This window comes from Monodelphis domestica, chromosome 4 (genome assembly GCF_027887165.1).
Source record: "Monodelphis domestica isolate mMonDom1 chromosome 4, mMonDom1.pri, whole genome shotgun sequence".
In the NCBI taxonomy this organism is placed as follows: domain Eukaryota; kingdom Metazoa; phylum Chordata; class Mammalia; order Didelphimorphia; family Didelphidae; genus Monodelphis; species Monodelphis domestica.
Genome location: NC_077230.1, coordinates 110,861,549 through 110,888,757, shown reverse-complemented (window position 1 = coordinate 110,888,757; position 27,209 = coordinate 110,861,549). Strand labels below are relative to the sequence as shown.

Sequence of the window (27,209 nt, the reverse complement as noted above, 5' to 3'; positions counted from 1 at the left end):
TGGACTTAAATGATTACAACTATAAAATATCTGTACAGAAATAGAGGAAGAATCAAGTAGTTGGAGAAATACTGGGTATGATGGGGTTTTGCCAAAATAATATAATTGGCAATAATGTCTAAATTAATATACAGATTTACCAGTTACTTTATAGACCCAGAAAAAATAATAACAAGAATTCATTTAGAAAAATTACAACTAGTAAAGGAGCTAACATTTGTGGGAAAACAGAAACATTAATGTACCGCTGGTAGAATGTAAATTAGTCTAGCAATTTTGGAAAGCAATTTGGTACTATGCTCAAAAATATTTGAAGCTAGCATTTGTTATTTGTAGTATTAAAACACACAGGATGTGTTACAACTAAAAGCTATTAAATAGCAAAAAAAAAAAAAATTTAAACTGTGCCTACCCTTGGACCAAGCAGTACTATCACCATTAGATCTATATCCAAGAGATAAAGAAAAGAAAAAAAGAACCTATATGTCCCCAAATATGCATAGCAACTCTTTTTCATGGTGGCAACTGAGGAGGTTCTCATCAACTGGAGAATGGCTGAACGAATTATGGTATATAAATGTGATTAAAACACTGTTGTATTATTTAAAAAAGGAAGGGACAGGGTTCAAAGAAGCTTATGAAAACCCATGCAAAGTGAAGTGAACAAAAGTAGGAGAACAATTAATTATAAAATAACAAAAATTAAAATTGTTTCTTATTCTGAGGAATCCATGCGTATTAGGCTGTTAATGGCACCAATAACATAAAAAGGGTTTAGAACTACTAATCTTAGTCCAGTGATGTCAAACTCCAATAAAAAGAGATCCCTGGGGCAGCATACTGTCTTAGGAAACTACAAATTAAATGAATATTATTGACATTATAATGCATTTTTATTTATTTTGTTAAGCAACTGCCAGGAACTGTGGGTTTGATACCTTTGATCTAGAGGGGGGAAAGTTCACAAATTTCAAAAGAAATATTAAAAAAAGGTAGGATTAAAAAAATAGAACAGTTAATTATGGAAAAGTAGACAAACAAGACCCAAATGCAACTGAACATGACTACTATATTCAATAAACTCAAGACTATTAATTATTTGGGCAAGGAAGCCCTATTTGACAAAAAAAAAGCTGGGAATACTAGAAAGATGTTTCAAACTATTAGGTTTAGACTAGTGTCTAACCTAAAAATAAAAGAACTTAGATAAATTAAACATCAAAGATTAAATCATTTAAAAAATCACAAGTTATTAAGAGGAGATACCTCATCTTACCAATTGCAATTATTCTAAGTAAGGGATAAAAGTAATCATAAAAGATAAAACAGACTATTTTGATGAGAGAAAATTGAAAAGCTTTGGCAAGACAAAAGTGATGCATTTGGAGACAAATCTCAGCAAATTTTATCCAAGAATTGACACAAATATATAAAACAGGAGACATGCCTATATATTTAAATAGTGAAATGACATGTATAGACATCTTTTGAAAAAATATAAACTATCAATAACCATATGAAAGAATATCCCAAAGCATTAATAGTGGAAGAAATGCAAATAACTTTTGAGAAATTACCCAGAAAAAAAAAAGAGCAAAGAACTAGAATCTAAGGGAGTGATCATCATTTAGGGAAAAGTTGAACAAATTCTGGCAGTGAATGTGTTGGAATATAATTATATAATGAGAGACTAGAGAATTTCAGAGAATTCAGGTAGTGGCAATTGATGCAGTCAGGAGAGCAGAGAACAATTTATGCAAGATTAATATTGTAATGTTATGAAAAAAAAAAGAGCTTTGAAAGATCTAAGAACTCTTTTCAAAGCAATGACCATCTAAAAGACCCATGATGAAGCATGTTATCCAACTCCTAAAAGTGAGGTGATAAACTCAAAAGTTGCAAAGAGATATGCATTTTGTATTTGGCTACTATATGAATTTGTTTTCTTTGACTATGATTATTTGTTACAAAAGGTTGTTTTTTAAATAAAAGGCTTTCTTCTTGATTTTTTAGTGTGGGAGGGGAAGTTTAAGGGGTAGAATAGCAACTGTCTCTCCACCCCCAAAAGGCCATTGAAGATATTAAAAAAATGCATAAAAGGAAGCACAGCCAAGCAATAAAGAATTGTGTTCCGTGGCGTATCTAGAAACTTTTTTTGTCTTTTTAAGTCAGAAATGAAAACAATTTTAAGTGAGCAAAAAACTTCATTGTCATCACACTGGCAAAGATTTTTGACAAAAGGTGAATATGGTAAATGTTAGAGGGTCTGCAGGAAAGCAACATCATCACACTGTTGATGGAATTGTGACTTGGTCCAACTGTTCTGGCCAACAATTTGGAATCATACTTGAAAAACAAAAAAAGCAGAGCTACAAGTAGCTTTGGTCCATTGATACCACTACCAGACATATACCCAAGGAGGTCAAAGAGAGAGGAAAAGGTTCTATTCATGATGTCAATGCCTTCCTTGAGATTACTTCCAAAGTTAATCTGAGCTCATTTCCTTTGTACAGAGGTGTTTACACATTTGTCTTCCCCTTAGCTTGTGAGTTGCCTAAGAGAAGACTGTTTTGTTCTTTCTTTACATCTCTAATATTTGGCACAGGGCCCGATACAAGTTAAATGCTTAAAAAATAATTAGTGAATTATTGATAGCAGCACTTTCTATGGCAAAGTGTGGGTGAGGACTTTTTGGGGAAAGAAGTAATTGAGAAGTGACAGTGAGGTAACAAGCAAAAATAAAAAATCAATGAAACATCTAAAAAGAAAAAAGAGGAACTTTAGCAAAACCCTTAAAGACTGGATAGTATTGTTTTAACCTTTTCGTATCTTCCCTTTAAGCACACAGGCAGGCAAATTAAGTTGTAAAGAAAATGCTTACTTTTCCTCTCCTGTCAACACCTTTTCCAGGTCTCTTCGTGGTGTCTGACCACCAGAACTATACAGACAAAAATCAGAGTGTTAAAGAGTTTCATCTTTTTTCTATTAAGAAGAAAATGAAGTAAAAATATTAGGCTCTTTCAACCTATCAGTGTTGGTAACTTCCTTTACTTATACTAAGATATTAAGAAACGCTTTCTGAACTGAACCTGGGGGGAGGGGGGAATCTCCTTCATTACTAAATTTCAGAGCATTATTACAGTTCTACTGGCTAAGTAAATTAAACAGGAGTGAGTAAGTCATAAACATTCAGACTTTGTAATGATGTAAAATAACTACAAAGAAGTGGAGATAGAAGCATCAAGGATCGAAATACATGATACCTAGGTTTGCTAACTTTCCTTCTTACCTGTTCATTCGTCTACGCTGAGGCATTTGCTCCAGATCTCTCTGCTCCCTCTCCTCTCTGGTCATCCCTTTGTAGTTGGAGGTGAGGCCAAAGATAGGCCGAGACCACTCATCTACAAAATAAACAAAATGGTCAGTTATACCACACCTCTGTTTGCAATCATAAAAATACTTCTCCCCACTCCCAAACCAATTATGCTCAAAGCCCTTACAATACCTCACCTTTAAAAATTAAACAATTTTAAGCTCATTTTACAGTTAAGTACAACAGATAATTTTCTAAATTTAAAGACTCAAAAAGCTGAGGCTACATATTCATTCCTCATTCCCATCCTCCAATTTCCTGTTAGTTCAGTGATACACAATTAGTCTAAAAATAACTCAACTTCATACACTACTTTAAGGTTTGCAAACTGTTTCCCTTGCAACAAATTTAATAAATAGGGAATACATGTTTTTCAAATTCTTAGCGATGAACTAAGGCTCAAATAAGCAACTTACTCATGGTCATGTAGCTAATAGAGTGGCAGGATGTGAATTCAATCCAGGCTGCTGACTCTACTGAACTATAGTTGTCTTTATTCCCAAATAAAGTAGTATTTAACTTTTCAATCAGTTGTGTAGGCATTATATAAACACAGCCTAAGGAAATTTAGAAAAAGCCTTTATATACAAGTAAAGTCATTTCTTTTATTTTCCTTGTTCTGCTAACAAAAAACCCAAAATTATTCATAATTAAATTGTTAAAAACAAAAAATAACACATCTTTGAAATAACAAATGAGCAATATGTGTCTTGTTTCACAATACATATTATATGATAACATATATGCGACCTATATCATATTATCTACCCTCATGGGGAGGGAGACGGGCTGGGTGTGAGGGACAGAATATAGATTGCAAAATGTCAGAAAACAAATATTAAAAACTGTATCAACATATAACTGGGAAAAATGTATAAAAATAAATGAAATAATGAATGGATTATAAGCTCCATCTTTTCAGATAAGGAGCTGTGAAACATAAAAGAGTTACTCATCAGGTGACTAGAATAGGTGGAAAGAAACTTTTTATATAGTCACTGTTAGTTAACATTGTATTTCCGTTTTTGCAACATGAACTAATATTGGATTTAACAAATTACAGAAATTAAACAGCAATCAATGGAGACAGAGCCAAGGGTTCAGAGCATGAACATAATCAGGATTTCACTCTCTTTTTCCAGACAGATGATCATATATTTGACAGAAGCTAATATAGAAAAAAAGTGAGACTGTGAAAAGATTTACATACTGATCAATTTCCCTGCCATGTCTTTGTTGGGTCTGGATTCCTTGGGATGCTTATAAAGATACATCACTGCCCGTCCAATGCCGCTGTGCTTTAGAGTCTCCTGGCTCACACTAGGTAGCTGGAAATCACAGACATGCATGTTCATTAAATAAACTCAGAGAAGAGAAGCCTGCTGGTCAAATCTGGTGGAACTAAAAGGTACACTTCATGTCTAGTAATTACCACAGGCATAAAATTTCAGAGTTTGGCTAAGAGCATCTGTTAACATATCAAGGAGGTAGGAGGGTTAGGGGATGGGTATAGAAAGGGAAGAGTAAATGTGAAATATCATCACTTCTGAATACAGGTGTAAAACAATATTCAAAGCATATACAACATTTATGGGCAATAAGAGAGTTTATTTGTTGACTGTCAAAGAAGAGAAGGGCATAAAAATCTGCATTTCATTAGAAGAAAGGGAAAATTTAAGAAGGGCAAAGTTTATTGAGTACTTGAAAATTTGAACTTTTCATTTCAGTTGTACAAATCAGTCCAGGGTTGTTATCATAAAAAAAAAAAATTTATATAAAAATACAAAATGTGACTTTCCTAGGCTTCAATATTATTATAGAGGGATGTGACCAAAAACATCATCATTTTCTCTTTATAACTACTACTTAATAGAAACATTGTGACAGAGGCTGGCACTAGAGAAAAAGTGCCAGACTGAAGAGTATGTGAAATTGATCACCTCGATGGGGGAGGGGCCCCAGGAGTGAATTTCCAGAGGAGGGAAGACTCTGACTGGGAGAGCAGTGAGGGTCTCTCCGTCTTCAAACCTCGAAGAGAGAAGGTGGATAAAGACTTTCTCCTGAGGGTTACCCACTTTTCCTGCTGGTGACTGGAAATCTTTCCCCCAACACTTCCCAACTGAAGAGAAACCTGAGCAGACTTTACCTCAGCTCCTGTTGCCCAGGGGTAAGTCAACCTGACTTTCTCAGGGAGCTCAGGCTGCCAAGGCCGGAGTTTCCCCCAAACTGGAGGAGGGAGGAAAAGGGTTTAGATAGAGACAGGGACCCCTTTTCCCCACTTTCCTTTTTCCCATTCTTTCTTGCCTGTTATTCCTTTTGTATTACCTGATTGAGTTAACATTAAAGTTAACTGTTCCCCAAGGTGAGTGTGAGTGAACGGATCAAGGGGAGACCTTTTGGTCTCTAGTAGTGGAGGGGGATAAGAGGGACCAGAGTGATTTGGGGAGAACACCTTTAGCAAAGGAGGGAAGGCAGAAGGGGGAAAATCTTCACACCTCCTCTCCTCTCTCTGAGCCAACTCGTTATATCTGCTGTCTCCCCTGAACCCAGCTTTGTGGAAAGGGGTTCTCCTATCTTTCCCCCTCTCCATACCAAAGGCCCAAGCCTCCCTGGGGGTACATCCCTTCCCTTCCTTCTTTTTATTTATTTTTTAAACAGTTGGCACCCCAGATTTAAAAGGATTCCATTTATTTAAAAAATAATAACCTTTAGTGACTGTCACCAACTGCCATCAACTGTCAGTTGTCAATTACAACTCCTGAGGCTAGCAGCCTTTGTCACTGACTCTGCCTAGCAGTTTCCACACAGGATCAAAAACATCTTGATTCCTTGTGGGGGGAGAACTAGTCAGTTACCAACTGCCACTCTGGTCAGTTACAATACTGAGAAAGAGGCTGTAATAGAGTTGTCTGTGATAGGATCTAGCCTTCTTGGATCCTAGCTAGCTAGAAGCAAAGCTTGTGGGGACAACAACCATTTTCTAACTGACATCTCCTGGCATTCAGAGCCTAGAAAAGATCCAATGGGGAACATGTTACAACTAATACTATGGTTGACTGTGCTAGGAATAATTGCTGTTTATTGGGGCTTCTGTATCATTTATAATACAGTGGCAGGGATGATAGACAATGTTCTGGAGACATTGACCAATATGACTGTGGGATGAACACAGTTGCCAATGAATTATCTAGATGTAAATTACCTCTGGCAAATCATACTCCAAGTCTATGTTATGTTCTTGGTAGTGACTAACATCTTAAAGAATATCAAAGCTGCTGCCAATCTGATTTCCAAAAGAAAACTGTACATGCTCTAGTCATTGATAAAAGATTAGAGACCTTGTTTGGTTAGATCCCTCTTATAACTGAGATGTACCAGGATTACATGCAGAGAAAACAAAGCATGGGTAGGGGAACTGATGAGGAGACTGGGGACGTGACAGGACAGACTAATAAGGACAATGTAGTTACTAATACTAATACTGGGACACCATTAGGTGTAGGGGGGAAATGACCTTGCCAATAACATAATGCATCTGCTAACAATCTTGCAAATGCATCAAAGGCTCAAAAGATTATGCCTTTGCGCAATGTAGCTAAGGTCACTGATAACTTTGGCATTTTACATGCAAAGGTTCATAAGTCATTCACCACCTGTGACTTAGAATCTTTACCTAAACATATGCCTAAATTTTTATTAAAGCCTCATTGCTCAATTAAAGAATTGAAAAGAGCATTTCGCCTATATGAACCAGATTTTGAGGATGTAGAAATTCTTTTATCTGAACTTTTTACACCCCAGGAACATAAGAATTTTATTGAGCAAACTAGAAAAGATTCCTCACTCACAAGCTGGCCAGAAGTTTTTGAAGATCTGGATTTTTCTAATCCAAGATCAATGGCTTATTCTAAGAAAATGCCATGAGGATCTATTGCAGGGAATGAAGCAGTTGTTAGAAAAGACCCAATGCACGGGGAAAATTTGACAGATTATGCCAAGAAAAAAATGAACACCCCAGTACATTTATTGATCACCTTATTGAAAAAACTGAGAGACTGTTAGGTTTTAGTCCTGATTCAAAAGAAGCAGAAGTACACATGAGGAGACAATTTCTCAAGGACTGTGATAAGCACTTAAGGGATTTCTTCAGGAACTATTGCCCTAAGTTTGACACCATCTCACTTAATGAACTTAGAGACACTGCCACCTATCTTCATAACAAGGTAGGTCAAGAAAGAGAAAAGAATGATCTAAAGAAAAAGCTCCAAGAGACCCCTGAAATATTAAGGCAGAAAGAATTAGAGGAGGTTAAGAACCTGGCTACAATTAAAGACATTTAACAGATGAACCACACAGTATAGACAGACACCCCAAAGTCAACAGAGGGTGCAAAGAGATAACAGGACTTGCTTTTTGTGTTCTTGTCAAGGACACATAGTAAGAAACTGCCCAATGAAACGTCACTATAAACAGGGCCAAAATAAGAGAGAGAGGAAAGGTCAAAATGCATATTATCAGGGAAAAGTATATAATAACAAAAACTATGGGAGACAGGACTCTAATAGCAAGCAGTGTTGCTCTCACTGCAAACTCAGAGAACAGGAGACCCCAGACCTGAAATCCATGGAAGCTTCTGGAGCAAAACCCCGTTATTCAGAAGTTGTAGAGAGAAATAAGCATTATACCGCATGATGCCAGGCTCTAGCATTATCTAGTAAAAAAGAGATGAATTTGGAAGGTACCCCAGGGAGGAAACATGAGGGAATAAGCATAAAGTGCACAAAGGGAAATGGTAAAAAGGAAAAAGAAAACTTTAAAATTTCAGTGGTGGAGAAACAGATAGTTGGGCAAGATGCCAAGGGAAGCAACTTAAATACAAAACAAAAAGCTATTATTGAGGTGGAAAATGAAATTGAACAGATAATAGCAGACATGAAACATAACATTCAAATCTGGCCTCAGACACTTCCCAGCTGTGTGGCCCTGGGCAAGTCACTTGACCCCCATTGCCTAGCCCTTACCATTCTACTGCCTTGGAGCCAATACACAGTATTGACTCCAAGAAGGAAGGTAAGGGTTTAAAAAAAAAAAGTATTCAGACCATTCTGATAAAATAGCCAAATGAGACATTGTTACAAGAGACTTTGGAGCTTGAAAAATTATACATCTAAGAGGGAAAAGAAAGGAAAATGAGGGGAGAACTAACTTAAACCTTAAAGCCAAAGACTTTTACCCACGAAATCCTATAACACTCGAAGATACCAGTCCTGGGGATGGGTTTAGCACAGATCAATATCAAACTTCCAATGATTTACTATTCCCTGAACCAGAGACTGCAAAACAATTTAAGGGAGTGGGAACAGAAGAGTCTTTGATAGTGAAACCTCATCCAAGCAGTTCTCAAACTGAAATTAATATAAACACAAACCTTTCCTCTGAGCAAGCTGTTAGCTCACAGGCAGCAGTGGTCCAAAATGATACAGAGCTAGTTAATAATGGTGCATTGAATGGAGATGGAATGACTGAAGCGGGGATGGTAGATTGCACTGACATTGACAAAATCTAAAACATCTACTATTTATGTGCATTACAAACCTTGGGGCAAGAAAGTGAAGATGATAATAGGAAATCTGTGTATGTAAACACCATAATAGCTAATTTACAAGAAACTCCAGAACCATATCTTGGGTCAGAAGTGGGAGAACAAAAGCACAAACCTCTCACTGATATAGGGGAAAGTGGAGCTATATTGAAGTCATTCCCAGAAGATACCACCATAGAGGGAATAGTTTCTATGTCAACAGATACACAAGAGTAGATACACAAGAACCTGATCCAAAAGATATGGTAGAACCTGTGCATTCCAGTAATAACGGATCCACAGGAAGCAGTAAACCCACAAGAATCAAATTTGTCACCACAGAACACAGAATTAGAGCATATTACTGGTCAACAGATAGAAATAGAATTGGGAAATACAGAAATCACTGAAATAGGGTCAGACCAAGACACAAAACCTGGGTTAACAACACCTGACACAGAATTACAACAGGTCACTGAACGAAAGCTAATGAAAGACCTAGAGAGTACAGAAATCAGTAACCAAGAGTCAGACTCAGACCCAGATGATACGGTACAAATGGTTCAATAGTAGTTGAACAAAACAGTGATGAAGAACAGGAACCCTATGAGTACATCAAGCTCTATGATAAAGTTCACAAAGATTTAGATGACTGGGACACAAATTGGCATAGTGAACATCTGAATTCAGACCAAACAAGTTTTTCTGATTCTGATTCAGCAAGAAAACATAGGAAACTCTTTATCAGTAAAGGAAATACTGTATATTACAGGAGTCAGTAGTTTTGAAGAATTTTGTAAGAAATATAACTTAGTGACACTGAATTGGAAGTAATATGATAGAGAACTTGGTACCAGGACTAGTTTGCGTTCTATAGGGTAGCAAACAACACAAAACATTATAAGAACTCACCCTGGTATTAGGCATAAGATCTGACACATGATCCACGGGGGAAAAAAACAAAACAAAACTGAGACAAGTTCATGAACCCCAGTAAATGTAGATGAAAAACATCCGAGATGCTATTGGAGCATCTTACCCAAACAAAAGTTATTACTAAAAACATCATCATTTTCTCTTTATAACTACTACTTAATAGAAACATATAACTATGTCACAAAACAAAGTTTGGAAAATAACGGTATAAAAATTCACTTGACAACATCTGGAGATCAAGTGACTAGAAATAATTCTCCAACCTCTTGTAGGATCTTTAAAAGTTCCTCCCGAATCTTCAGTGCTGGCAAACTCCTATCTGGTAGAGGTGAAAGCCACTCTTTGATGGCAGACATTACACCACTATCAATAAAAGTTTCTTTCAGGTCTTGCCTGCAAAGAAAAGTTCCGAAAGAAATAATGACTGTGAATCTCAAAGAACTTTTTGAAACAGATGAATACATGAAACACTTTATAACAATTCAAGATGCCACTTAATCATGTCCATAGGAATAATAAAGATGGTTAAAGTTTTGTAAATATCTGAGCAGCCAACAGTTTTTAATGAAATTCTATACTTGGAGAAGAATATGCTTTTACAAGGTTTGTGACTTTGTCCCTACACTGATATAGACTGTACCCCCGTTATGACTTAGCAGGCTGATTTGAAAGTAATTTGGTCAAAAAGTTCATCACCTGTAGCCAATCTGGCAATAACCACTCAAAATTTGGCTAGGCTGATCCTTAGACAAACTACATGGCCATCACTGTACCCATGATCTTTGTAAGGCAAGAAAACCTTAGACAAGTTCTATATCATAATCCTTATACTCAGAAAAAAATTTTTATTTATAAGACAACTGAAGAACAAGATACTTACTTTTTGAGGTGCATAACTACAGTAGGTAACAAAGTTAGTTTTTTCAGTGCCGGCTTTTTTTGATTGTTCAGCTGTCTATCTTCCTAAAAAAGTGAGACAATAAATTATTGTTTTCAACAGTCACTAGTAATTAAAAAATTAAAAGAGAATCTAGTTCTAAGTTTCACAATAAAAAAATACAAAATTTTCCTTTTGCTATATTTTCTAATCTTCTTAAAAATCAAAATAGCAAAATAATAAAACTACTTTTACTGAGGCCCAAATTATGCCATTCATAGCTACCTGAATGTGGGTCACACATACACAACTATTACCATTTAATAAGAGCAGTTGTCATAAGGTGGGAACAAAACAAATAAGAGATTATTTTAATGAAAATGAAAAGTAATTTTTGAGACAGTTCACATAACAGAAAGCTTTAACAAAAAGATAGAGAAATTTGTTTTAGACACTAGGAAGAATTTCATAACCCCAAGAATCAGATATTGAAATGTTTGGGATAAATAAGAATTGCTGGATCTATTGATCTTTAAAGGAAAAATTATGCAACTAGACCTACAAGTTCAGGTGAATTCCACTAATGTTGGGAAGTAAACTAGTTTCCATGCCCATGACCTATATTAAAATGATTCTTATATAGAAAACCTTGAAACTCTTCAGCATACTATTCAAATTCAAAAGGGGGGAAAACAGATTTCATAACAACCATTTTTATATTTTCCTTTTACTTAGTGAAACCACATCTTAATGAAACCACAGTTTTATTTTAGCTATTTTTCTCAATGCATAACTGAAAAGTTGGAAATATTTCCATTCTCAACATCTGGACCAAAAGGGATTCTCTAAGTAGTTGTTAAAGGAAAAAGTCAAGAGCTTTTTAAACACAGAGCTCAAAATGGCACCAATCCATCCAAGTAGAAGTGGAGGGAAAAAAAGATCTATGCTAGAATGTGACAAATCTCACCTCAGCTGCTTCATTCATCTTTACTATCATGGCACTAACTACATCATCCGCATCACTAATAAAAGTTCCGCCATCACGGTTTCGCCGGCGCTTTCCACTCATGCTCTTCTTCCGCTGCAGCATCATCTCAAAATCTGACATGAAGTCCATACTGAAGTTAATGGAAGATAAAAGCAGGTATAATGAAGATGTCAAGGAAAGCATTCTCCTTGCTACCATTTGCTTTTTTCATAACTGCAAACTTACATAAGCATTTTCAATTTCAGCTCTGGAAAATGTTGCTGACTTACAGATATTTTAAAAATACAACCTTTTTAATGACACTTTCACCTATAATAATTTACTACTGAAAATAAAGATAGTTCTTCAACTGCTACCCACCTGTAGAGTACATAATACTTCCTTAATAAGATTCTTAATCTGCATGTTTTTGACTATAATAGTCAAAAATGTGTACAGGTTTTTTGGGGAATGAATATTTCATGCCTCCTGAATATAAGACATGATGGTGCTTTATATAGCAGATGCTTAAAAAATGTTTTTTAATTGATCTAGGTGCTTAAGGAGGTAAAAGTAAATCAGATATGGTCTCTATGCTCAAGGAACTTATGGCTGAATAGTGATTTTTGATGAAGTGCAATCAAAGTTTGGATGTTACATTACTGCAGATAAAAGAAAATTTATAAAGAGTATGGTTTAATATGCATTTATTTACTTATTATATATAGTCTATTATTTGCAAAATAAACAACTTGCTTATTATATATAGTAAGCATTAATCTCAAAACATTACAGGCCTTGAACTTGGAAAAAAACATCAATAATAGCTGCTCTTATTGAAGGGTTAATTGTACACTTGTGAATCTCCTGAGTTTCCTGAAGTGGGCTAAAAATTTTTTTTAAAATTAAAATCCCTTATCTTTTAGTTCCAAGGCAAAAGAGTGGTAAGGGCTGGGCGGCTGGGGTTAAGTGACTTGCCCAGGGTCACACAGCTAGGAAGTGTCTGAGGCTAGGTTTGAACCCAGGACCTCCCATCTCTAGGCCTGGCTCTCTAACCACTGAGTCACAAAAAGCTGCTCCTCTGCAGTGGCTAAAAATTTTTTTTGCTAAGCATTTATTATATCTTTCTACCACAGTCCCTCTCTCAAAACAAAACAATAAAAGAAAAAGAAAACCTCAAAGTGCACATTCTGGTGAAACAAAATATCACATCTAGAAACATGGGTCTCATTCTGCATTTTAACTTCTCTGGCAGGAAGTAGGCAGAGTATTTCATCTTCAGGCTTCTGGATTCCTGGTTTATTATTGCAATCACTGGAGTTCCAAAGCTTTTCCTCAAATGCATTTATAATAGGCCTTTTGGCATAATGGAAATAATCCTATGAGGTAAGGCAGTGTATTTCTCCCATTTTACAGATGAAAGAATAAGGGATGTCCAGGGTTTACAGTCAAATGGTTAGTAAATTTTCAAATTTTGGACTTCCAAGCTCAATTCTTTTACTGTACAAGAAATTTAGGAGGAAGGCACTATGTACTCCGTAGTCTTGAAGTCTCAAGTCTCACATGAAGTCTCACTGTTGTTACTGACCTATGACCAATGTAGTCTTAGATGAACCACTTAACCACCTATCTATGCCATAGTATCTTCCATAGTATAACAGGGTGATACTACCTGCTTTATATCTCCTTCACAGGGTTCTTGGGCAAATAGAATGAGATTATAGATGGTGAAAGTGGTTTGCAAAATAAAGTGCGATTCAAATATAAAGTGATAATATTTTGCATTGAAATTTAAAACAGGATAACATGATATTGCAAAGCCAACCAAGAATATGAACATAATTAGAGGCAGCTTGTGGATATAATTCTGGGCCTGGATCTGAGTTCAAAGCTACCTTCAAACACAATAACTATGTGATCCTGGGTAAGTTACTTAACCTCTATTTAGCTCAGTTTCCTCATCTATAAAATGGAGACAATAACAGCCCAGGGTTGTTGTGAAGTAAAATGTATAACATTTGGCACACAATAAGCACTATATAAATGCTATCTGTTATTATTATTATGAATTCAAATGTTTCAACTCAAAAGTAATATAATAAAGAAAATTGGTTTAATGACTGACTCATAGTAATCCATATTTTAAAATCTTGTTACTAAGACTAGTAATACTTTTTTCTCTTGCTTTGTAGATAAACTTAGGGTAGAATAAATTGGGACAGATAAATGAGGGGGAAAAATGTGGGAACTGTTCATCTCTTGTTTTGTAGTTAGGAATCTAGAGTTTAAGATTCTGGGTGTGAATAATGTAAAGATTATATTGAGCCAAGCAACTATCATCAAATAACATTACAACCATTATTTAAAAGAGGGAAAAATAAAGCTGGATAAACATTTGCTTTCAATTATAAAAATATTTTCTAAAACACTTTGCCCACATATAGACTTACTGTTTTCCTCTTTTTATGTTATCATCAGAATCAGAATCATCTGCTGTCTCTTTTATTTGTGTTTCACTTTTCTCTTCTTCCAAATCTTCTTGGTTAAAGCCCTAAGGTCAGAGGCAGTGCAGATTAGCTAGTTATCAAATTTTCTGTTGGTTTCTGATCAGTATTCTCCTGTACACTTATCCCGAAGTGCGCCCCGCCAACACCCAGACCCACATACCCTTAGAAAAATTTACAAGTGAAAGTCACAAGCCTATCCTAACTGATGACGTCAGTATGTATTGGGTTTTACACCAAAATGAATCAATATTAACCAGTTAATGAGCATAACATTATGCACCTTCCATGTGCTAAGTACTAAGGATACTCAGAAGGGCAAGAGAGGGTCTCTGCTCTTAGTCATAGTCTAATGGGGAAGATAACATGGATGATATAGAGAGAAAAAAAAAACTGGAGATAATCAAGGGGAATAAAGAATAGCTTTCTCATAGAATGAGAGATTTTAGTTGGGACCTGAAGGGAGTCAGGACACAGAGATGAGGGAAAATATTCCAAGCCTGGGAGATGGTAAAAGAAAATGCCTGGAGTTAAGAGTTTTGTGGGTGGAAGAGCTAGGTCAGTGCCACTGGATCATAGAGCACTAGGGGCTTATGGTGCAAAAAGATTAGAGAGGTAGGAAGAGGCCAGGTTGTAAAGGGCTTTAAAATACAAACAAAGGATTTTATATCTGGTCTTAGAGGTGACAGGGAGTCACCAGAGTTTAATGAATACAAAAGTGGTATGACCCGACTTTTGCTTGAGGGAAATAAATTTGACAGTCAGAGGATGGACTCCATAGTGGAAAGAGAATTAAGGCAGTAGATTATTGCAGTATCCTCATTAAGTGATGAAAGGGCCAGTGTGGTGGCAGGAGAAGCAGGCCATATACAAGAAATGCTGTTATAGTAAAATCAATGAACCCTGGCAACAGATTGGATATGGAGGGAGGGAAGACAGGTTGAGGAGTCAACAATGACATCTAGATTGCATGCCAGGATGGTGGTGTCCTAGACAGTGATAGGGAAGTTTGGAGGAGAGGAGGCTTTGGGGGAAAAGATAAATGAGTTCAGTTTTAGACGTGAATTTAAGATGTCAACCGAATATCCAGTTTGAGATGTCTAATTAGCACTTGGAGATTTAAGTTTAGAGGTCAGAAGAGAAGTTCAGGCTAAAAAAGCTGATCTAAGGAAAAAAAAAATTCAATGTACTTTAAAGGAAATGTTTCATATAATACTCACAGTAAATTCTTCTTCTTCTTCATCACCAGATTCTCCAAATATATCTGCTATCAAGTTCCTGCAAAAGATATAAATAGGAGAAGTTATTTTTGTTTCTTCCCTTTTGGGAGGGGGGCTGGATGGGGAGGTAGGGTAGGAAGAATTTTATCTCATCCTGTCTAGGCTGAAAGTGCAGTGGTCTTTTACAGGCCTGATCTCACCAGAGATTTGACTCACTTTGTTTCTTACCCCTCTGTAGACTGATCTTGTTCTTGGGAGAAGCTTACCATATTGATGTTAGACTCTAAGGGGACATCTAAGCCCACTGTAATTCAGAACTCTCAAGTTCAAATGATCCACCAGCCTTAGCCTCCCTGGTAGCAGGAATCAGAGGTGTGTGCACCACCATATTGGGCTGCTCCCTCATTTTCAAAGTACTTCCAAAATCCAGATCCCAACAGATCATAATAAGTCAAGATACTGGCACAGCACTGTCAGCTTAATAGACAACCTCAATGTACATGAAATAAAGTTTTCCCAAACATCATTTGTAAGAATCCTCTGGAAATTTAAGTATTTAAATTGTGACTTACTCTTCTTCATTTCCTGAATCACTGTCACTCCCAAACAGATCTTTCTCTTCACTCTTCTTGCCAGTCTCTTCCTTTCCAGCTTCTTCTTCATCACTCTCTGATGCTACACTCTTTTTCTGTCTTTTGGCAGATTTTTCTGATGCAGCATCACTGTCAGAGTCATCTGCATCAGAGACGATGCGCCCCTTCTTTGCAGCTGTTAAAAAGCAAAGCAGTGTTAAAAATATTTTTATAGGAACAATCAAAAGTAATAGAATTTGCTACTAATAGCAATATGATGATCCAGGACAATTCTGAGGGCCTTATGACAAAGAATACTCTCTACCTCCAGAGAGAAAACTTTTCGGGTAGGATTGCAGATGAAAACATATGATTTATCACTTGTTTATTTGTGTACAGGTTTGGAGGTTTTGGTTCTATAAGATTATTCACTTACAAAAAATGAATAATATGGAAATGTTTTGTATGATAATACATGTATAACCCAGATTGAATTGCTTGTCAGCTCTGTGAGGGAGACAAAATGGATCATATAACTTCAGAAAACTTAAGTGGAACTTTGTTATTAAAATAAATAAAAATTATATTCAAAAGTATTTTATAGCATTTGTTATGTCAAGTTTTCACACATCTTATCTTATTTAGTTCAGTGCCTCAAACATTTATTAAGTACCTCTTGTACAGAGTGATATATAAGGCAATGGGTGAAATATGAAGCTTTTTTGTTCCTACCCTCATGGAGTTTACAATCTAGTAAGGAGATGGGGAAAAAAAATTATAATTTTTTAAAAGCACATTAGATAGGTACAAAAAAATGTTATTTAAGGTCCATAACTGTATACACATAACTACAGAGACCTGAGAAGGATTTCTAGAGGATGTAGAAATTCAAACGGGCCTTTTAAAAGACAAGTTGGAATTCAACAGGTTAAGGGGAGGGAAAGCTTTCCAGGAAAAGGAAATAGTGTAAACAAAATCAAGAGGGCATGTTCAAGGTAATTAGTAGTTCAGTGAAACTTAGGTACATACAGAATATTTGGACAGGAGAGAGAAGTCTGAAAAGGTAAGGTGCTATCATAATATTATGGATAGTTTCCTGAATGCCAGGCACAGGACAATGAATTTACTTGGTAGGTAAGATTTCTGGGCAGAGGAGTGATATGATCATATTTATGCATACATAAGTAAGATTAGTCAGGAAGAAATATTAAGGATAGACTGGAGAGATGAGAATATAGTAGGAATATAGTAGCAAAACTTGCTAATATGTTATTGCAACTATCTAAAGAGGTACTCGTGAGTGAAATTTCTACCAAATGAAAGGAAAGATGTTTCAGAGGTAGAATTAACCAAATTTGTGAACTGACTGGATATGAGAGGAAAGGGAAAGGGAAATGTCAATAAGACCAATATTTTGAAAGCAGGAAACAGGGTGAATGGCAGTATTACTGAAAGAGTAAAATCAGAAAGAAAAGCATGTTTTGGGGAAAAGATAACAAGTTTGACTTTGGGTAGCCCCCAGTAGTAAGAATGGATCCCAGTAAAATCAAAGTCATGGTCTGGCCAGAATCACTCCTCACATGAGGCCCCCCAAACCTCTTCTTTCCACCCCTCCCTGCTGTACTTTATAGAAACTGTATGTTCTTCCAAGAAATTACTGATGCAGGAATTCTGTGAGAAGTTTGGTTAGAAGGTTACACATTGACATAATGAATTATCACCTATAGAAAACTCTTTTTAGAGCCACTGAGGTAATCTAAATTTATTGTCTCCATCCTGTAAATTACTAACCATCGTCCCTATAAAAAGCTTACCTAATCTCTTAGCCTGTTGCTTTCTCTATATATACCTGAAATCAATAAACTTTGTCACTGATCAGCAAGAAGCCTTGAGTCTGTCTGTGACCCTTCTGATTTGGTTCTCATTCTTCTTATCCTGTTCTGTGATGCACAAATAATTTGTTGAGCTGGATTCTACAACTTTGGATATGTTGAGTTCAAAGTTTTGGTCAAAAATCTAGGCAGCCTTGTCTTATAAGTAGTTGGAAATGTGAATTAGTATCTTGGAATAAAGGCTACAGTTATTTATACTGAAGGGTAGTTGCCTGTAAAAAGATAAGAAATGAAGATGTAGAAGTGAAACAGGCTTCCCAAAGAGAAATGGAGGGAAATATGGAAGGCTAAAGACAGGCCCTAAAGTAACATTCATCTTAAGGATGAGAACTAGTGAAGAAGACAGAAAAGCAATAGTAGAGAGGTAAGTGATGAATAAAGGGAACCTGATATATGAGTATCCAGAAGGAGGGAATTCTCATTGTAATATGTTGAAAAATGGTTTATTCAGCTATATTATGGTCACTAAGCATAACCAACCTTCTGAAATATAGTAGAGCAGAGATAAGAGTAGAGGTTGAGGCAAAGGAGGAACCCCAGAATTTTTCAGGCAAATGCTCTCTAGGACTTGAAATAAACAGGCCTAGATTATGCCAACATGCTAAAGAGAACCTTCAGACTGATTCATTTTACAAGTTTTTCCCATGCTAGTAATCTTTCTGCTCTACAGCTAGCAAATAACTAACATCCTCCAGTAATCTATGACATTCACAATCACCACCTAGTTTGATGGAAATTTCTTTCTTCTATTACATCTTCGTGTACTATCACCCCTATTCACCTGACCCTTATGCTCCTCACAGTCTTTAGTCTGTTTAGTCTATTCCTTGCAATATGCCCTCCTCAATTCCTACTATATATCATTAATAGCATCCTGTTGTTCTAGATTTCCATTTTTTATTAAATTCTTTTAACATACTCAATTTCCCCTAAAGAAACTATCCCTTGCCTTTCTCTGGAATAGGGGCCACTACTTCTTCAATGTTTTCTGACTCTCAAGGTCAGGAAAAGGAGGCAATTATCTTAATATCCTTGATGCCACTTCCAAACCTTTCTTTCTGGTACCATAACTCAACTTTTATTCCTTTGACATTCATGCCAGTTACATGATCCTTCCTCCTTAACTTTCATAACTTTTACCTCAACTCTGACCTCAATTACCCAAAATGTCAACCTCCCTATGACTACTCTATCTCTTAAGTTCAGAACTTTGAATTTCTTTCTCAAACTCTATCTTTCCACCTCTCTGGATACTTTTTCTCAAAGTATTCTTTGGCCCCATGCCATCTAGTATTTCAATATCTCCTTGTACTCTCAGTTATGGTTTCACTTCTGTCTCCTTACAATCTAGCCTTCATAGTCAGACATTTCAACAAGGTGTCCTCCACCCTTGAAACTCTTTTCTTGTCCTTCCATTTTCCATCCTCCAATACTGACTTCCACCATCTGATTTTTCTAATCCTACTACTTGAGCCATTTGGCACAGTGGGTAGGTCAAGAAAACATCCTGGGTTCACTACGCACTGCAATATAACCTCAATTGAACTCTCACTAACCCATGACAACCCTTTTATTCATCTTTAATCTACTCTTTGGCATACTCATTCAGGTGAATCTTTCTTCAAGTCTCTCTTCTTGTGCTCTTGATGCCAACCCCTTTGGTCTCCTCTAAGACCTGATATCATTAATTATACCCACACCATAATGGCTGTTTCCTAGATGCCTACAAATATGTTTATTTTCTCCATTATAAAAAAACAAAACCAATCCTCCAAATAATACTTAGCTTGACTTTGACATCACTTCAAGTTCTCCTTTTCAGCCCTGTCACTACTAAAACTCTAAGAAGTCTATGCTTTCCTCCACCAAACATCTTTATAATTTTTCCAACTCTTTAGTTTACTGAAGTTTGCCTTATCTCCCATCACTCTTACTAAAACCGTTCTCTCATCATATTACTCAACTGTTCTGTAGCATGACACTGTCTCACTATTTAGATGCCTTTTCTTCCCTTGCATTCTATCATACTTTTCTTTCTTGATTTGCTTCTTAACCACTATCTCTATTATTGATTCATCCTCTTCTTACCACCTTACCACTTACCATCTAAGTGAGCATTTCTCTCTCACTTTATCTTCAACCTCTCTGTGTGTACTGGCTATTTCTCTACCATGTCTTCTCTATCCTCAAAAAAAAAAAAAATCTTCATTCATTCTATCCCTACTAGCAAGTTTACTATCAAACTTTACATCTCCCTTTCATTGCTAAACTCCTTGAGATCATCTACAACTACTATCTCCACTTCCTTTCCTGTCACTCTTACTCTTTGCAGTCAAGCTTTCAACCTCATCATTCACCTGAAACTGCTGTCTCCAAAGCTGCCAATGCTTCTTAAATGCCAAATATAATGGCCTTTTCTCAATCTTCATCTTTCTTGATATCTCTGCAGCCTCAGACATTGTAGATTACCCTTTTCTTGACATTCTCTAGCTTCTGACACACTACTCTTTCCTGATTCACCTACTTTGTTTGGAATGAGCTTGCTAATTGTGAATCTCCCCCAAAGTTCTGTCCTGGATGCTCTTTTCTTCATCCTCTATACTATTCCATTTGGTGACATCATCAACTCTCATGGATTTAATTATTATCTATAAGCTGATGATTCTTAGATTTATCCAACACTAATCTCTTTCCTAACCTTTACTCTCTAATTGATAACCGCTTTTAGACAATTCAAACTGAACACCCTGTAGACATCTTAAACTCAACATATCTAAAACTGAATTCATTATGTCTCCTCAAACCCTCCCTTTCCCCTAACTTCCTTTAAAATTACTGCGAAACAGCTAGAGAAAGAACTGTGGGAGTAGAAATCCAAAAGAAAACATATGATTTATCACTTTTTTATATGGACATGTGATTTAGGGTTTTGGTTGTAAAGGATTATAAAAATTAATAATATGGAAATAGGTTCTGAGTGATAATATACGTATAACCCAGTGGAACTGCTTGTCAATTCTGTGAGAGGGGAGGGAAGAAGGAAGCAAGACAACAAGAATCATGTAACCATGGAAAAGAATTAAAATAAAATTAGTGTGGAAGGCATTATCATCATCTCAAACAACCAGGCTTTGCAACCTAGAAGTCTGTCAGATTAACACTGTTGACTCAATACTCTTCTTCATCCCCAACCCCCTTCCTAATCAATCAGTTGCTTAGTCCTATAAATTTTGCCTTCATAATATTTTTTCTCTTCTGATACTGCCATCACACTGGTTCAGGCCCTCACCATCTCACATCTAGAGCCCTTATGTTCAGCTCTGTATTCAAGGAAAGAATATACTTCTGTTCCAATATCCAAAGAAAGGTGATTTTTTAGAAAGTGAAAAAATCAGAATTGGCAGCTGTGCTAACAGGGTAACTTTAAATTTAAGATGCATCAGGGCTTCCAAGGTGAAGAACAGCTCAGCTGCCATTTAGCTTTATCTCCAGGATTTCATTTCAAACCACAAAGGAGGCTCAGTCAAAACCACTCAGTCAAATCTGAATACAATCATTGTGCTGCATACATTAATCTCAGGGTTTCTTTAAAACACAACCCTCTAAAAATAATACAAGTCTCTTTATGTTCCTATTATCCATGGTCATCTTTTAACTTCTTATTTTGAAATGCTTTTTCCTTACCTGTAGTTTGCTGATAACTCATCATAAGTTAAATTCAAAAACAAGCCTTTATAAATTTCATCGACCCTTTAAACATCAGGCATGAAAAAAATAAAACTAACAAAATACCAAGTAACTCCAACACCTTACTATTAGGAGATATGATGGTAAACAAAATGATAGTAATAGAAGTAAAAAATGATCTTACGTGTTTTCTCTTCATCTTCACTATCAGAAAGGATGGCAGCTTTCCTCTTCACAACTTTCTCCTCTTCCTTCTCTTCATCCTCATCACTATCCATTTTTTGCCTTTTAGGTGCTTCATCCTCACTGTCAGAGCTGTGAAATATTTTCCCTTCTGGATGGCTACCTGAATGAAAAGAGTCATTCTGCGATTTCCCTTTATCCCGTCTATTCTCTCTGTCACTATCATCTGATTCAATCTTCTGTTTTTGTCTAGAGGAATTTTCATTTTCTGAGTCACTGGCATGCGCCTTCTGAAGCCCCTCATTTTCAGAGTCACTTGGCTGGCGTTTTGGGGCCTCTTCATTTTCGGAGTCGCTGGCAACTTTAGGGGCATCCTCAACTTCAGAGTCACTGGCATGGCCCTTTTGGGGCTCATCAGCTTCTGAGTCACTGGCAGGGCCTTTTGGGGGCTCTTCAGCTTCTGAATCGCTTACAGGATCTTTTCGGGGCTCATCAACTTCCGAGTCACTGGCTGGACCTTTCCTGGGCTCTTCAGCATCTGAATCACTGATAGGACCTTTCCTAGGCTCATCAACATCTGAATCACTGATGGGACCTTTCCTAGGCTCATCAGCTTCAGAATCACTAGCACCACCTTTTCGGGACTCATCAGCTTCAGAGTCACTGGCAAGACCTTTCCTAGGTTCATCAGCTTCAGAGTCACTGGCACCACCTTTTCGGGATTCATCAGCTTCTGAGTCACTGACAGGAACTTTCCTGGGCTCATCAGCTTCTGAGTCACTGGCTGGACCCTTCCTGGGATCATCAACCTCTGAGTCGCTAGCAGGACCTTTCCGAGATTCATCAGCTTCTGAGTCGCTGGCGGGACCTTTCTGGGACTCATCAGCTTCAGAGTCACTGGCAGGACCTTTATGGGGCTCTTCAACATCTGAATCGCTATCAATGCCTTTTTGAAATTCCTCATTCTCAGAGTCACTAGCAGGCAGCTTAGGAGCATACTCATTTTCTGAGTCACTTGCATGCCCATTGAGAGGTTCTTCATTTTCAGAGTCACTAACAGGTAGCTTCTGGGGTTCATCATTTTCAGAGTCACTTGTGGGATGATTTAGGTCCTCATTTTCAGAGTCACTTACAGGAGGATCTGGTTGGTCTTCGGTGTCAGAGTCACTATATTTATGCCTATGAAGCTCCTCATTTTCTGAGTCACTAACATTGTGATTTGTAAGGTCCTCATTTTCTGAGTCTGTCATATGATGCCTTTTAATCTGTCCATCATCTTCTCTATCACTATGATCATTCTGTGAGAAAAAAAACCCAGAAAAAAAAATCAGTAACTTTAAAAGGATTATTGTTGAATTTTTGAAGTTAAGTTTGAATTATGTAGAATTGTTGAAGTAGTTAAATTTTTAAATTTAATTAAAATGCATTTTTAAAAATGTGTAAATTATGAATTAAAATGTTTGTTTCAAAGCCATACATATGAAGAGGAAAACAACCCATGTAAATGTGCAATTGTGAAAAAACAAAAACCAAAAAACACCATTACGGTAAATTTTACTCCAAATGGGGAAAGATAAGCTAGCTCTCACCAAAAGAAATATTAAAAAAGCATGAAGTAAAAAATATTTAAAGCCACATACTGAATTTAAAGGATTAGACATACCACAAAGCACTCTGCCATATGAAAAAACCTCCAAAGCCCTAATCAGTGATGCCAACCTATGAAAAGCTATCACATCAGAGATACAAAAAACCCAAAATCTGATTTTAAAAGGTCAAACAACATGCAGATAATTGGTTTCTTTATAAGTGATTCTGGTCTGGTTTCTGTTAAGTTTTCAGAAGTATGTGTACACATAAAGGCACAACTACACATGCATGCACACTCCTTGACACTTTTCATCTTTCATTGGAGACTTATTTTCTATAAATACATAATCTTAAAATATTTACTATATACTTGACTTTTTATATGTGGTAGAATTTTAAAAAACTGAAACAACCAATTTTATAATGAAAATCAATAGGAAGATGATTCAACTTAAATAAACTTACAACCAATCTTATGGGAATATGTCTATTCCAAAAAGCTGGGTATGCCTTTATCAATTAAATGATCCATTGACAACATTAAAAGACTAATGAAATGAAAATGATACTTTTCTCAGAACCCATCTATTTGTAAGTTCCCAATTATCCTTGCTTATGTGAAAAGCTGGGATAAACTGCATTAATTACTTAAGGAGATAAATGTAATCATTTTCCTAATTTAACAATGTGATAAAACATTCATTTTCAAATTTCATTTAGAGTGCCACAGGATCACTAAAAATTCCCAAATGCTAACAAAAAATATGTCCTCCCAATATACTAACAAAAAATGCAAAGCAAATCTAATTTACTGCACTCAAATGTGATTAAGAATACTCATTCCTACAGTCAGAATCAATTTTTCCAGATATCAGTCAAGAAGCTATTACTTGTATTACCTGGGTAACAAATGTTCTACTAGGTTTATTGTTATATTATAAATATCATATTATAGTAATTATATAGATTAATCAGTTATATCCCTTAACCCCTACTCCCTACTACTGAATTTGACCTTTATCTAAGTGATGACTTGGAACACAACCACATTTATAATAAAGTATGATGTTTAGATGAAAAAGCAAACAATCCTGTCAAACCCAACATTCTTCCATATTTTCCATGTTTTCATTGTTTTAGACCTGACGAAGTCATATAAAATCTAGCCCCCTCATTTTAAATAAGAAACTAAGGTGCAAAGAGGTTAAATTATTTGTCCAAATCATTTGTCCAAATCACACAGTAGGAAGCAGAACAGGGTTTTTAAATTTATAGGACCTGACATCTTAATCCTGTACTATTTCCACTGTCTCACCACAATTCAGCCTTATTTCATATTACTTCTCAACTTCCTACCTTCTGTGTTCCAGTCAAAAGTAATTAAACATGAATTACACCTCTCCTCACAAAAGGTGCCTATCTAAAATTAACTCCTCACCCCCATTTTTGCGTTTCTAATTTCTAGTTTGCCTACAAAATTCTGTTCAAAGACTATCTTATATAGAACATTTTTCTGATCTCCCATCTCCCAGACTTGAAGTAATCACTCCCTCCTTTAAATTATAACAATTAAAACTTACTGCATTTGCAAATTATACTTGCATATAATTAATGTATGTCTTGTGTCCCCTAATTTAATGTGGATAGAAACCCTTATTTTTCTTTGTAGTAATTATGTAACACTAACCATCTAGTTCCTTGCATAAAGAAAGCTCTCAATATCTGAACTCTGGACCTCCCTATTTTAGGAATTTTACCACTATTAATTCTATGGAGTGGTAGGATACCAACACAAGATCCTAAACATAGTCAGTCTACCAGCACTGAAATAATATTCATTGTAAAAATTCTTTAGAATCGGCTAAGATCCCAAAGGAATGAATGATACCAATATAATAATCAAGTGTATAGCAAAGATGAACATCTAACTGTGGGGAGAAGTTGTATACATTTTGTGATATGATTATTTTGTTCACTAACTCCACTTGAGATTTTCTTGGCAAAGGTCCTGAAGTGGTTTGCCATTTCTTTCTCTAATTCATTTTACAAATGAGGAAACTCATAGTAAAGGCTATTCAATAGGGATTAAGTGGCTTGCCTAGGGTCATACATCTAATAAATATCTAAAGCTAGATCTGAACTCAGGAAGATGTGCCTTCCTCATTTCAGGTTAGATATTGTTTGGTTACCCAGTAAAATACTAATGAATCTCAAGAAACTTATTTGTTCAAGCACGTGGTGTCCTTTGGTAGAATGCAACCTCCTTGAAGGCAGGGACCATTCCCAGCAACTAGCACAGTGTCTACCTAGCATCTAATAGGTACTTAATAAGCTTATTGACTGACAGAACAAAACTTTTAAAAAGTTTAAAATGTGTTTATAAGTGATATGAGATCACTTGAACAAATTAGAATGAAATGAAAGCTAAGGTAGAAAGAATTAGAAACACAAGAGTCACAAAGCCTTGTCCAAGAAACAAATTCTCAGAAAATTAGAATGGACCAAATGGAAGCTAATGACTCCATAAAAAAAAAAAATAGTCAAAGTAAGTCAAAAGACTAAAAAAAATTTTTTTTAAAGAAGAAGTAAGGTACCTTATTGCAAAAATCAACTGACCTGGAAAATAGATTCAGGAGAGAAAATATAAGAATCACTGGACTGGGGGCAGCTGGGTAGCACAGTGGACTGAGAGCCAAGCTTAGAGATGGGAGGTCCTAGGTTCAAATCTGGCCTCAGACACTTCCCAGCTGTGTGACCCTGGGCAAGTCACTTGACCCCCATTGCCTAGCCCATACCACTCTTCTGCCTTAGAGCCAATACACAGTATTGACTCCAAGACGGAAGGTAAGGGTTTAAAAAAAAAAGAGAAAAGAATCACTGGACTACCTGAAAGCCATTAAAAAAAAGAGACAGAACCTAGAAATATTTCAAGAAATCATGAAAAAAGGGGTAGCTAGGTGGTTCAGTAGATTGAGAGCCAGGCCTAGAGATGGGAGATCTTGAGTTCAAATCTAACCTCAGGCACTTGCTAGCTGTGTAACCCTGAGCAAGTAACTTCTATTGACTAGTCTTTACTGCTCTTCTGCCTTGGAACCAACACACAATACTGATTCTAAGATGGAAGCTAAATGTTAAAAAATAAATAAAAGGAAACCATGAAAGAAAATTGCTTAGATCTTTTAGGACTCAAGGGTAAAGTAGAAATAATCCACTTGTCACCTCCTGAAGGAAATTCCAAAATGAAAATCCACAGGAATATAGTAAAAATACAGTTTCCAAGTCAAAGAAGAAAAATCTGCAAGCAGTCAGTAAGAAAGAATTCAAGTTCTGAGGGGCAACAGCCACAGGCACACATACACCTGAGTGCAGATCAGGAGCTACCAGTATAAAGAAGTAAGAGTTTGAAATATGATATTTCAGAAAGCTAAGTATATAGGGTTATAGCCAGAAATAATTTACCTAACAAAACTGAGTATTAGCCTACAAGGGGAAAACATCTTTAATGAAGTAGAGGTCATCTAAGCATTCCAGATGAAAAGAACAGAATTGCCTAGAAATTTTAAAGTATAAACAGAGGAGTGAAGAAAAACATGAAGAGGTAAACATGAACAAAGATAAAGTGACTAAAGAAAGTAAACTGCTCACATTTAAATATTGGATACTGATACACCTGTCTTTTCTAAATCTCTATCATCATTAGAGATCACAATAAAATTAGAAAAGGCCAGAGAGTAGTCATGTCTTGATGATCTTAAAAGAGAGATGGATAAGGAAGAAGAAAACATTAGGGGGAAAAAGAAAGAGTAAAGTTGGGGAAAATAATTTCA

The 27,209-nt window shown here is 36.2% G+C and overlaps 1 protein-coding gene across 2 annotated transcripts in view; it reads right to left on the bottom strand.

The window, feature by feature from the left end:
• The window catches only part of IWS1 (interacts with SUPT6H, CTD assembly factor 1), a 53,009-nt gene that overhangs the window by 3,772 nt on the left and 22,028 nt on the right, over positions 1-27,209 (bottom strand). For both annotated transcript variants that reach the window (XM_007493996.3, XM_056793711.1), the window contains exons 3-12: positions 21,794-23,090; positions 16,031-16,226; positions 15,459-15,516; positions 14,185-14,285; positions 11,735-11,885; positions 10,771-10,853; positions 10,154-10,283; positions 4,584-4,701; positions 3,290-3,401; positions 2,882-2,938 (exon numbers count right to left, since the gene is read on the bottom strand). In XM_007493996.3, the coding sequence (XP_007494058.1) occupies positions 2,882-2,938; positions 3,290-3,401; positions 4,584-4,701; positions 10,154-10,283; positions 10,771-10,853; positions 11,735-11,885; positions 14,185-14,285; positions 15,459-15,516; positions 16,031-16,226; positions 21,794-23,090 (2,303 nt within the window). The remainder of the gene's footprint in view (positions 1-2,881; positions 2,939-3,289; positions 3,402-4,583; positions 4,702-10,153; positions 10,284-10,770; positions 10,854-11,734; positions 11,886-14,184; positions 14,286-15,458; positions 15,517-16,030; positions 16,227-21,793; positions 23,091-27,209) is intronic.